This window comes from Amia ocellicauda, chromosome 21 (genome assembly GCF_036373705.1).
Source record: "Amia ocellicauda isolate fAmiCal2 chromosome 21, fAmiCal2.hap1, whole genome shotgun sequence".
Taxonomy (NCBI): domain Eukaryota; kingdom Metazoa; phylum Chordata; class Actinopteri; order Amiiformes; family Amiidae; genus Amia; species Amia ocellicauda.
Window position 1 is genome coordinate 14,617,364 of NC_089870.1, and position 13,018 is coordinate 14,630,381.

At 38.2% G+C, this 13,018-nt stretch overlaps 1 protein-coding gene across 1 annotated transcript in view; it reads left to right on the forward strand.

Moving 5' to 3' along the window:
* Positions 1-13,018, forward strand: part of LOC136716794 (MAM domain-containing glycosylphosphatidylinositol anchor protein 2) — a 186,002-nt gene that overhangs the window by 58,381 nt on the left and 114,603 nt on the right. Inside the window, exon 3 of the mRNA XM_066694181.1 lies at positions 7,892-8,066. Coding sequence (XP_066550278.1) covers positions 7,892-8,066 — 175 coding nt within the window. The remainder of the gene's footprint in view (positions 1-7,891; positions 8,067-13,018) is intronic.

Below are 13,018 nucleotides of genomic sequence, written 5' to 3' on the forward strand. Positions count from 1 at the left end.
AGTAGATTTTAAACCATGGAATTGCTATACAGAGAATAAAACAATTATTTGGTAATTGCAGACTTATTATTTAAGGATATAGAACTGGGTACAGCTATGCATACTATGGTTTGATGCTGCAAAAAAGTAATACAACCACAGTGCTGCTTTTGATTTAAGCATATCAATATCTCGGTAATGATATCTATTACTTCCACAGTACATCCATCTGTCCCTTGGTGTGTTATGTGTCATCAGAGTGGCATGCCCTTGGGTACAACAAGCATAGAAGCTTTAACATTGTACCACCATTTTATATACTAACGGTTTTCATGCAATTGTACACCTTTTAAACCATAGTGTACTCCCAGAATAAGCAAACTAAGCCAATAAAGTAAAAACTAGGTAATAACATGTACGGTGTGTTTTAATAAAATGGTAATTACAGCATTATAACTAATCTACTTAAACTATCCATTGCAACAGAACAGGCTGGAACAAACTAACATGATTCTCTCCAGTGTTAAAATTATGCTGTGTAATACAATGGTGAAAGGGGGAGGTGGGTCCTGTTTCCTGTAGCTTTTTAGCAGCTCAGAGTTAATTAATCTCATGATACGCTCGTGTGGGAAATTGTATTCATTAACCCCAAGTGACTTTTTGCCAAGGCTGTATGTATTTTGCGTCCTGGTTGTTTTTCCCAGTTGTTCCTTATCTGTAGCGAACAAGGCGTTTGGTTACTGTGATGTCTCTGTACTGCGGCAGTAAAATGGCTCCTTGTCATATCAATCTTCTCCAAGCTGGCCCAATGCTGTGTGTGTCACAGATACATTGTTTGAGTACATCACGCCTTCTTTCCAACCACAACTGAGTAAACATTGCCTCTTTTTTCAATCATCCACTGGGGATGAGTTCAAAGTGATTTGCACTGACAATGTGGAAGCATGATATCAGATTACAGACAGACAGAAGCTACGCAAGTCCAGTCGCACTATGGAGGAGAGAGTCCTTAGATATTTATTGTAAAACATAATATGATGGTTTATACTGGTTTATATGATAATGAAGAATTGTATTGAGAACAGAGGATAGCTTAACATTCTGGAATTCAAAACTACAACCCAATTTGTGTTAATGTTTCCAATTAATCATTCCAGTTCATCCCAAAGGTGTTCTTTCAGATTGGAGTCAGGAGCAATTAAATGTTTCCAGTGCTACTGTATTTCATATTTAAAATGTTTTATTTTATCAATTTTCAGCAACCAAAATCAAGATACATTTTAAGCTCACTTTAATAATAGGAAAAGGACTGATAAACTGAGTCAAGCTGTCTGCGTATTCTGTGAAAATGAAGCAGTTTTTCCTATGGTACTTTTGTTCACATCCCTGAACTCACATTGGGAAGCTAATGACTGGAAACGTTTCATTGCTGAGTACCATGCCCTTCACTTTGTGTGCCCTTTGCTGTGTTCAGAATGAAACTAATTCACAGGATAGAGTACACACAAGCACAGAGAAAAAAAAATATCCAGGACAAATTCTATATCCTTTTCTCATGTCAGAATGTAGCCATTGAATTGCTTGGAGTTATTGTAAAGGATGCTGTCTGAGTAGGGTTGGGTTTACAACAAGGAAAGATATATAGCTAACCCGTTATGCTGCAGTTCAGATATTTTGTATTCACTAACAATTATGCTCAACTCAACGGACAGCTATGAATGGGAGCTTTTGTTTTCATGGCTATATTTGTGCAACCTAACAAGGCACACACAATTCTTCATTCTTGTAATAATGGGAAGTTTTAATTATAGAAGCGTACTAATAAGAATGCCACCTGCTTTGTGTCAATAGAGTACTTGTACAATTTGATGGTTGGATTTCCTACTGAAGGACAGACGTCCTTTGAGCAGATTATCTCTGTACAAATGTGATTGCATCAGGGCCGAGACCTGAAGCCCCTGACAGTTGGCGGGGCAGTTCTGGGCTCCATCTGGGGACAGCAGGAGGAGACATGATGGACAGTGTCATTGAGCTCAAAATGGTTTAAGATTGACAGGAGACTGTGCACATGTCTGTTAATTTAACACGAGTGTCTGAGATGTTCGATTTATAAATGCACTTCTTGATTGCTCCGTTTCTTTACTTCCAGATTGTTCATTTCAGTAGGTATAATTTCCTTCTTTTTCTTGCACGTGAGTTTTGAGGCAATCAGAGTTCTGTTTTCTCCTGCATTGTCGATTCTGGTAGCCTCTCCATTGATTTGGACCTGCTTATGTATTCATTGATAAGATCACAATGGACAAAAAAACTAAACATTAATGTGCATGGATTTTTTGTGTGAATGTGGGACCACATGGCAATTGGAGATGGCTTGTTCCTTTAAAAAATGTTGTCTATGAATTTACTTGTCAAACCAAAAGTCTTTTGATATGGAAATGCGTTTTTGTCACCCGTTCAGGGTATAATCCTGTTGCTGTTTACAGAGAAACTGATGTCTACTTTCATTTCCAATCCCAGTGTATAATGCTGAATCAGTATAGCCCGAGAGCACTTAGAAAGAACAAGACAATCGGAATCTAAAATCCGAGTTAGCATATGGTAAACTGCAGAGGATGCATCTATTAATAGAACTGTCAGCCATCGCATTTGCATTGCTTTTCCGCATCAAACTGTGTGCCATAATCGAGTCTGATCTCAAGCTGGAGCTTTTTGATATTCTGATCGCCAGGCCTCCTTTGCAAAAGATACAAAAAAAAAAAAACATCACAGGACTGCGAGCGCTTTGTGTTCGGTGTCAGAGATGGTACACATAACGTTAAGAAGTTTTTGAAACCAACATTATTAGGGAGCCAAGAGATTTTTCGTGATTGCGAGTTACAGCAAATGATTTTGAAAGAAAAAAGAAATGGGGCGTCCAGATACATTTTGTTTAAATACGTTTTGTATCCATAAATTAAATCTCACAGGGGACTCCTGGGATTATTGGTACATGATACATGAACACTCACACTACAACATGCATACACAAAATCAATCAAGCAATAAATATATCAATAAACAAACAGACAAATTATATACATAATGCTGCTTGGTACTCTACAACATCTGGTCTCTTTGAAAGAATGAAAATGTGTTATATACTGAGTTTCAGGGACATAGTTAAGTTGTTAGGAGTGAGTTGCGCCTTACTCTGGGAAGACTCTCTGTGGTGCTCATCTTAAGACAGAATAATGCCATGTCATTGTGACAAGAGCAAGACCTTTGAGATCTTAACATTCATGATGGTAGATTGCTGCACTTTTAAATGTATTTTCACATGCTCTATGAAGTACAGTAATACAAACGCACACCCTTTCCTTGAGTATGAGCTAAGAGGAAAAGAAAAGTCATTTAAAGAAAGACTGTTCCCAAGAATGCACATTTGAAAATCCCAGAAGAGTGTCAATCTTTACAGGCAAACATTGCACATCATTCTCTCATTAAAATACAATATAATCATTAATAAATTGCATGTGATTTTAATAGATTTTTATTTTGTTTGTCATCCTTTTATTTCTTGATTTCCAGCTTATTGAAAACATGTTTTGTAGAAAGAGCAAAACCACATATTGAGCCCCTTCAGTGTAGATGTGGAATGGGATGATAAACAATATGAAATGCCTGGCAAACATATATTTATAATTAAAAAAAAAAAAAAAATGTGTAACTCTGCCAGTCTTGGCATTAGTTATGACAAGTTAGATTTAGCATGCTAATTATAACAGTGTTGAATCAATTAGCTCTTCAGACCAGGCATTCTGACACAGAACACAGGAAGTGTGTGTGTGTGTGTGTGTGTGTGTGTGTGTGTGTGTGTGTGTGTGAGAGAGAGAGAGAGAGAGAGAGAGTGCACCAGTCATACAATTCAGCTTTAAGAATGGCAGCCCTTGGGAGAGCATGTATGCAAGTATCTATAAAACATCAGCACATTTTGCAAGGAAATGCTGCTTGATCATCCTGCTTTAAAGATGTTATTTAGTTTTTCAGCAAAACCAGGCAAATGAGGCACTCGTTTGATATATTTTACATAACACAGTGCTTTTAGTTTTTCAAGGTGCAATAATTCTCTTGTTCCACGTAAGTAACTCTTTGATTTTCCAACTCCTGCTTTAAACTCCCTAGCAAAGTTAGTCAGCTTATACCATGTAAAGTATTTTATTGTTGAAAACAGTCTAATAATGTTTTGTTTGTTTCTGTGTTGGTTTTGTTGTCTATTTTACAGTACTTTCATACTATTGAACCTTAATCCCTCACATAGATGCTTCAAAGGTATCCTATAGCAAAAGTGCTCAAATACAATTTACCAGTATTCTTGTTTTGCAATGGGAGGGAGAGAGAGATGGAGAGACGCAAACCAACTGGCACTGAAACACCTACTTGGTGCCAACAGTGGCAACAACAAAACCACAACAAAAATGAAAGGAATTGACCACTAATACAGACAAGCAATGCTTCTTGAGCATTGGAGAAAATATACATTTTACACTGGCTGAGTATCTTATCAGAGTAAAACAACTCAAGGAAGGACATACCCTGGTGAAGTTCAGACTCGGTGACCACATCCTGGCCATCGAAACAGGCCGCCACAGATGGAGCTGATGGGACAGAGAGGCCGGGCTGTGTGAGGACTGCAGGCCGGCAGAGGCTGGGACAGAGACGCGCTTCCTAATGTCCTGCTTAAAATACTCTGAAATAAGGGTCAAGTATTTCCCTGTCATTCTTAATTCTAGCGTCCCAGTTCGCACACCTGCCTGACTGTAAGAAACTGCTGATCCTCTTAAGATGGCACAGCTGGCAGCCCAGTACGAGGGGCAGGGTGTCGACACAACACAGCAATGCCACTATTAGTGTTCGATACTATTGATGGTGTCTGTTATTAATTGTATTGTATGAATATATAACATCTATGTGGCTTAAATGTTTTGCCAAAACTGGACCACTCCCGTCATCCCAATAAATCAATTTGAGAGAGAGAGAGAGCAAACTTTTTTAAATCCATAACTTATTAAAGCCTTTCTGCAGCTGGTATACAATGCCTAAATCAATTATTTTGAAAATACATCCACAAATTTAAGTATTGACGTGGTTTTGTGTTTCACGCAATTGATTTGTCTGTATATATTTACCCAGCTCTCTTTTCCTGATGGCTTTTGCGAAAATACAGCTTACCTAAGGGCATTTCTTTATTTCCAACAAAGGTTCTTAGAGTAGAAAAAGTCGCTAATGTGCCGTAACTCAGGCCACATTTCATCTGTTGCTCAGTGGCTGATCTGTAAAAGCGATTTTCTTTTTTCATTAAGGATTTTGAAAACCACATAAGCTAGAGGGCTTTTCCTCCAAAGAAAAGGGCATTTTCCTCCCCATGGGCCTTTCTGGACCTTAACTAGTTATTTCTGAGCAAAATAAAGGAATTCATTTTTCTGAAATTACAATTGGCTACCATACAAAAATTACATCTTTCTTTTATAGGATTTCACAAGGTTTGGTTTAACAACTTTTTTTAAATTTCATTATATCGTTTAGATTAAATGATTTACCTGCATATATCGGATTAAACTTCAGTTGGGGAAAAATGACACATTGGAGGGAGATGGATATTCTCAAATAAAGTTGTTAATTTCTTATTCAAAGACTGCTTTTATTGGGTAAATTAATTTGGTCAGGCCAGTAACGCATTGTCATCTTGTATCTGCTAGACTAGCATATCTTGTCTTGCGGAGTCTGTTTTTGACACCTCACAGTGCGCTCCGCACCTACACGGAAAGCAGAACCCGCATATTTACTATTAGGCCATCAGAGGGTGTCCTTTGAAGGTTAACCAGCTTAGGGAAAAGACTTTGCAAGCCCCAGCTGAGTGGGAAGTAAGATAAACCTCTGAATTCCAATGCAGTGTTATCCTCAACCAACAGAAATATGCGTGTAAACAAAGCCATTTTCCATCTAACTCCACCTAGGCGTGAAATGGATTTCCCTGTGCTCTGTACAATGTAAGGGCAGCCTTCTATTTCACTGCTTCCATGCCTGTTGCATCCTTGGCTTTATTTCTTTTCTTTTATTATTTTTATGCCCCGGGTTCAAATCCTATATTATATGCCACACTACCAGAAACAACTATGGCAATGGTTAAGATAAACACATAAATAACAACAACATAAATTATCACTTAAGAGTGAAAAGGAAAAAAAAATCAATACACGTCTTTTTCTCTGGTCGCACAGTAATCCCGCCGCTCTTTTCCTAAATGGAGTATTGCAGATCTGAGCAACTCCAGGCACCTCTTGTTTGTAAAGACCATAATGATAAAGGAGAGGCTTGTTGCAATGTAGGTCATCTACACAGGAAGCCACAGACGAGCAAAGCAAGCCTATACCAGAGCTGAATGGGTGATTTGCTCCGCTCTACAGCAATGTTGGCACGGGGGGCATGTGAAGGGACTGTAGTAACACTACATACAGTGCACCGGCTACTACATTTGAGAAAGGGGCACAAATCTTAGCAATATTTCTGTTCTTTTTTTATCTCACCTGCGTTTCGTGTGATATGAAGGACAATATCTCCCAACCTCGTCTGTTTTCTAATTTGCAGTCCTTGTGTGTGACTTTTTGTTACGATCACTGGTGCACGTGTGTGATGTGCTTCGTATCTAGTCCTGTGTTAAGTCGTGAGGAAGTGGATGTTTTAGTCGCTTGTCGGTTAGTACGGTTAAATCCCACACATTCTGCATTCCTTTCATTTTCAATAAACCACCGACCAAAGAGCTTCAGTTTCATACCAGAGTACTTTATCTCCATGAAACACCAATAACCGGTGAAGTCACGTCTTCCACAGTGCCACAGAAAGCCAGAGGGATTCAGTATTTATTGACAAACTGATCAGGATGAATGTGAAGTGTTGCGTTTGAATAAACATGTCGTTTTTCACTGTCCCTGTATGTGTGCGAGTGCCTGTGTGTATTTTCAAATTGTTACATTCATTGGTATTATTAAGTACGGGATCCAACCCGTTATGTGGATCATGAACATACCATAAAACAGGTTGTCAAGTGTGAAACTTGAATTAATATTAAAATATTAATTCATATTAATATTGAAAAACAAAAACATATCTTCTTGTTAAAAGTACATATTTTGAATTGCACACAAATTCATTTTCTAATTAGCTCTCATTCAAACTGTTATCTTTAAAAAATAATACAAATAATATTTTCCCTGTACTGAGTCCAGCTGAAATGAAATGAGAAGAGCAAGCACTCCTCGGGTCTCCAGCTCACCTCTGTAGCAGTTGGTATTGCAGTTTGCCAAATGTGCAGCAGGTGGCAGTGAGCTGTCATAAGGGACTACACATATTCTTAAAAGTGTAAAGATGTTTTTAAATGATAAAAAAAAAAAAAAAAAACATTTTTCAATTGATTGTATTATTGTTTCTGAAATTACACTGTTTTTAAAGTTAAACACGCCTGCTTTCCCATCTGAACGGAATGGGGTGTGAAGTGTGCTTTAATGCCTTATTTATAGCATTCACACACTCTTTATACAGAGAATAGTGTCAGTTGGCTGGGAGCCGATATGTGCTGCTCTGTCCTATGAAATGCATACTTCTGCTTCCAAAGTAATCACAAATATCATGTATTGCTGTAACTTTGCTTTAAAATACATTAATTCAGTATTAGTTGTTCATAGTCCTTTTGAAAGGGAAATACATTTAGGAGAGTCTGAAAACTAGACTTTAACATAAGGAGCAATTTCTGTTACATTGAATAACACAAAAACATTTCGGATGTGCTGTTAACAAGGTACAGACAGCCCGTCTTCCCCGGCAGGAAGACTGATTGAAACACAAAAACTGAATAAACCTCTCTCTGTCACTCGCTCAGATCAGATGGACCAAAACAGCAGGAAGTGCCTCCGACCGGTTCCAGGACTCCAGTGTCTTCAATGAGACGTTGCGCATCACCAAAATCCAGCGGCACCAGGGGGGGCGCTATTACTGCAAGGCAGAGAATGGGCTGGGCTCGCCGGCTCTCAAGTCCATCCGGGTCGACGTTTACTGTAAGTCGACACTGCTTCTCAGCTGAGCAACCCTTCATTTAACTTGCACTGTCTACTCCTGGCTCACCTGGAGACTAATGCTAAATTCTGAGTATGCATGTATTTATCTGTCTATAGCTATGCATCTATTTTCCTACCTATACATCTGGTCTCCCTTTTTGTCCATCTATATCTTATAGCTATGAAACCAGTCCTCACTTTAAAGAAGTAGAGAGGTCTAAAGGAGCAAATCTAGCAAGCCGTCAGATAGCAGAGGCAGGCTATGCTTTGTAAACACTGACATACACTGTTATTAAGTCTGGCTCCCTGGCAGGGCTTTTAATAGCGGGCTTGATAGATCAGTGGTGATTTTAGAGTCACTTTGGGTAGCCATGGTGTTTATGAGCTCCATAAACAGCCAGTTGTGTGCAGCTTTTACAACCCATCACTGTGCTGCTAAAAACAGCCCTGCCTCTTCACCTGCCTGCGGTGCTGAGTAGGTGCCTTGACCAAGGAAAAAAGACTCCCATAAATTATATTTTAACTGCAAGATAGTAAATTCCCTACAGTATACCCCAATGGTACCCCCCTCCCCTCACTAAAACACACCGGCATAAAGGTATGAGGAAAACAGGGTCACTCATCATCCTTCGTCTCCAATGTGGCCTTTATTTCAGAGCTGTAAATGTAAATCTGGATATGACATTGACAAAGGTCTAAAACAACATAAAGATATAGACACATACAACTCATTTATCATAGGCAACGTATTATTTGATATTGCTGATATGGTTTACAAGATTGAACCCACAACTCCACAACACAAGACGGACACTTTCAAAAAACATTGGTGACAGTAGGGCGACCTGGAAATGACCGACCGCCGAGACGTGTGTTCGTCGATTGATTTTATTTCATGTAGCACAGCGAGTAGAACATTTATTTTTTTCTAATATAGGAATGCCAACACCTTTTTTCCTTTTTTTTCCCTCTTTTTTTCCTCTTTTCCAAAGAACAGTTTCAGCAATCCCCTCTGGGATGCCATAATTGATCTCTCTCTTACAGCTCTCGCTATATTTAGTGGCTGCAGCCTTGTCTTTTAATTAGCATGGAAATTGCTGTTTTGGAAGCTGTGGCTTGCAACACTTTTAACTCAGATACTTGAAGTATTGTAATAAATTTGTTTTATTACGCAATAAAAAAAGCAAATCCTACCCGGCTGTTATCTGGAAAATGCTGTCATTATTAAACATGGTCAGTCGCTGTCAAAACACGTTTATCATTTGAGTAACCCCCGAAATAGAGAGAGAGGCACGAGAAAGTAAAGGAGAGAGATGTGCATTCATAATTCTCTGGGAATGCATCTACAAAGACGGTGAAAAATAAAGGTGTTCTTTAAAAGCTTGTCATTACCGATCATCGCCTTTAATCTGGTGTCACCCAGAGGTAAATGGATGCACCTGTCAGAATGTTATATCCTTCATTGACAAGAACAAAACTGCTATGTGAATGCATAGGTGTGCTTTTATGCAGAGGGATGAAGAAATCCCTTCATTTCTACCAAGCTCTCCGTTTACCTTCTGAAAGAATCGTGACAAAAAACGGTGCAAAGCTGGTTTGAATCATGATGCTGGTAAAGAATCAGTTTGAATTTGACTGGTTTTGATGGAGCAGCTTAGTATAATTCGGGAATTGATTTGTGGGCCATGAGTGCTACATTTTCTCAGCTCTGATCACCTACTATGTGTATTGCAAAGTGTAGAAAGGAGGAAAATGAAGGGAACAATTAATAAATGAAGAAAGCCAGGGGATGTAAAGGTGCAGTGAATTCCCGAGAATCAATTCACAGGTGAATACAGAACCTATTAGCTGTGCTGGCAATATTCACAACAGGCTTGAAAGCGGCAGCAGCCTGGCATAATTAATAGTAATAGTTTCTCATCAGAATCTCTTTTCCTGGCACAGAGGGGCTAGAGTCGATTATTTAGATTTGTATTTATTCCTCCTCGTTAAAATATACACGGCACATTTTTGGGAACATTTAGAAATTCTTATTCCAACACATTTATAGTAGAATTAAATTATTCCAAAAAACAAGTTAAGGTACAGTATTTGGACAAACCAGCATTGGGTCTTTCCCCCATTCTTCACAGGCAAACGACGGAATAGAGTTAGAATATTGTTTTATTGTGTTCATTGTAATCCACCATAGTTTTCAGTAACTGTTTAAATTAGCTTTGTCAGCATGATAACAGGTTGAATGGCTATGTGTCTGAAACACATAAAAGCCCACATGGTATCTGTTTAGTTTTCCGTATTGTCTGAATCATATAATTAGGAGGTGCAAATAAGCAGCCCTTATTTTCTATATGTTTCTTGTCCCTGACAGGCATCTGCGTTCCACCCACCAAATTCCCACCTTTTGTAACATCAATTACTACATTATGTTGACAAGAGACCTAGATTCAACAGAGCAGTCCTTTCACTCGTACCCGTTTGTTTAACTGCCCATCCATTCATGTAGAAAATTAATATTTTCTGCTGTCCATTTATTTTAATACAGTGTGCTGTGTTTTTTTCTTTTAATACCTTTCAAATTATTATGATGATTATTAAGCATGAGTCACAGTTCGGAGTACGCAAGCTTTGAAACAAGAAAGTAAAGGATGTATCGATAGTCTTCATATCAGCCCTTGAGCTGGAACTCTTGATTAGTGAATTAACTTAGTTATTGAATTTACTGAACCTATTTAACCCCTTACCCTAGTCTAAAACATGTAACAACTTAAAAAGACCTGTAAGAACTGATGGACTTTGACCCTTAAGGCCTTTGCACACTGGATCCCATCATGCATCTGATTGTTATGTGTGTGAAAAGAGGAAAAAAATGTGTGCCACCCTCTATCAGCCTGCACAGAGTCTGACATTGTCGTATGGCGGTGATGTGCCGATTTTACATGCGTTAAAAATGACATTGACCGATAGAAAACGACAGAAAGACGTGGATTGATGCACTTTGTTTGTGTCCTCTGGAAAAGATCATCATCTGCGTGCCTAACCACGAAGAAGTATACAACAAAGCAAATTAATGTAGACAGACAATATATGGCAAGCTATTGTGGAGGAGCTGGGCATGAATGGCACTGATTGATGTAGCTAGAATTCTCCTAGACAGTGGTTAAACACAGATAAACAACACAAAACTGACCTACTTGATTTACAAAGATTTGCACTTTCGAATAAATAGTTTAATGTTGAACTATGCATTCTGCTTTTGTGTTTGAGGTGTCATTTGTGTGCTATTAGGGTTTTTAACATAAACAGTGGTGTAACTTGCGAGACACACACAAGCTAGGGGAAAGGCTGTGTACGTGGTGCAATTTTCACAGATCCAATGGGACAATCTTTGACGGACAACTTTTCGGATGACGGCCTACAAATGACGTATCGGATCCAGTGTGCAACAGCCTTTAAGGCCTGGATTTGAAGAACAGCGAGATAGAGGATCTACAAGAAACTGCATCTGTCCCTGTTTACGAACCTTTGCAGTCATGAATTTGGAAGGCAGTGATATTAATAGAGATGCTGAAAGGATGGCGAGGGCCTTTCCAGACACTGAAACATATTCAGAGTCAATCAGTTGAGCAGCACTCAATAGGGCTTTGCCACCACAGATATACTAAAATGAGACATTATGCAGATGGCTGGAGTCTGTGGGCCTTAGAAATATTGATATCTGCGCTGTTCAGTTTTATGGGAGTTTAAATTGAATTCCAAGCCTCTTGGGGAAAAAAAATATGAAAAATAAATACACCTACCTATAATAGAAATGTAGGTAAATGCACATGCATGTAAAGAGAGAGACGGAGAGAGCAAGGCAAGGCATTACTGAAGCTGAATTATGAATCATGACATTTATTTACGAACAGTGAAATGGGGGGTGGAGTGGGTGAATTCAGTCTGGTGAGAATTGACAGGTTATTCCTACTGTCCCCGACCACAGAATTATTGACCTGATTCACAGAGTTGGTATCATATATTCCCAGCATATAACTTATTTAACTACTGCAGGGATCCCAGGGTATGTCCACAGCTAATCCATTTCAATTTTGAATTGGACTAATGGAGTTTTAATTTGGATTAATGATTGGATGGCAATTGGATAAATGTGATTGGATGTATTTGCTGCTTTAAAATCAGTCCCATTGACACAACATAGCTCTGTGACTTTGACGCCTTATTAAGTATCAAAGTACCCATAGCTAATTTGAGGATTAGAATATTTTAACATTTAAAGCCATTATACTATTCTATAAGGTTTTTACTTCATAAGAAGGCTTTACATTTTATTAATAGTCAAACTGATGCCTGAAGACATTGGACCAGTTTCATCAATACAAATGCTTCTGTTTCTGCTAAAAATAAATAAGAATATACTAATCGCCATCACTGTCATCTTCATTCTCTCATTCTTCATTTAAAATTCTAATATTGATGGAAATATGAAAGGCATCAGTGTGTTCTCTGTAGGTTAAATTATTCTAATTTTGTTTTCCTGTTTAATGAAAATAATGCATGACCAAGACCATTTTGTCTTTTCAAGGACATCCTTGAGGGATAGGTCTTTTTATATAATGCATTAATAAACATTTATGTTAAAATAATGACATACTTCTACTCTGCCCTAAGCTTGTTGGCTAAATAGCTGGTTTGAGCATGGTTCTGATAACACCCATTTATACATATATAAACCATCATTATCAGCATCAAAAGCATTCATCTATTATATCACTGGGACACCATATTGCCAGAAATCGTGCCCCAGTTGTATTAGCTAACTCGATTTGTCCAAATGATTACTGAACTGAGCAAATATGCACTGTATTTCACTTTTACATTTCTAAAATAAATAAGTAATTAAAAATGGAAAACTAAATGCATACCCAAGCAGTGAAAAACATGTTTTGTTTTTT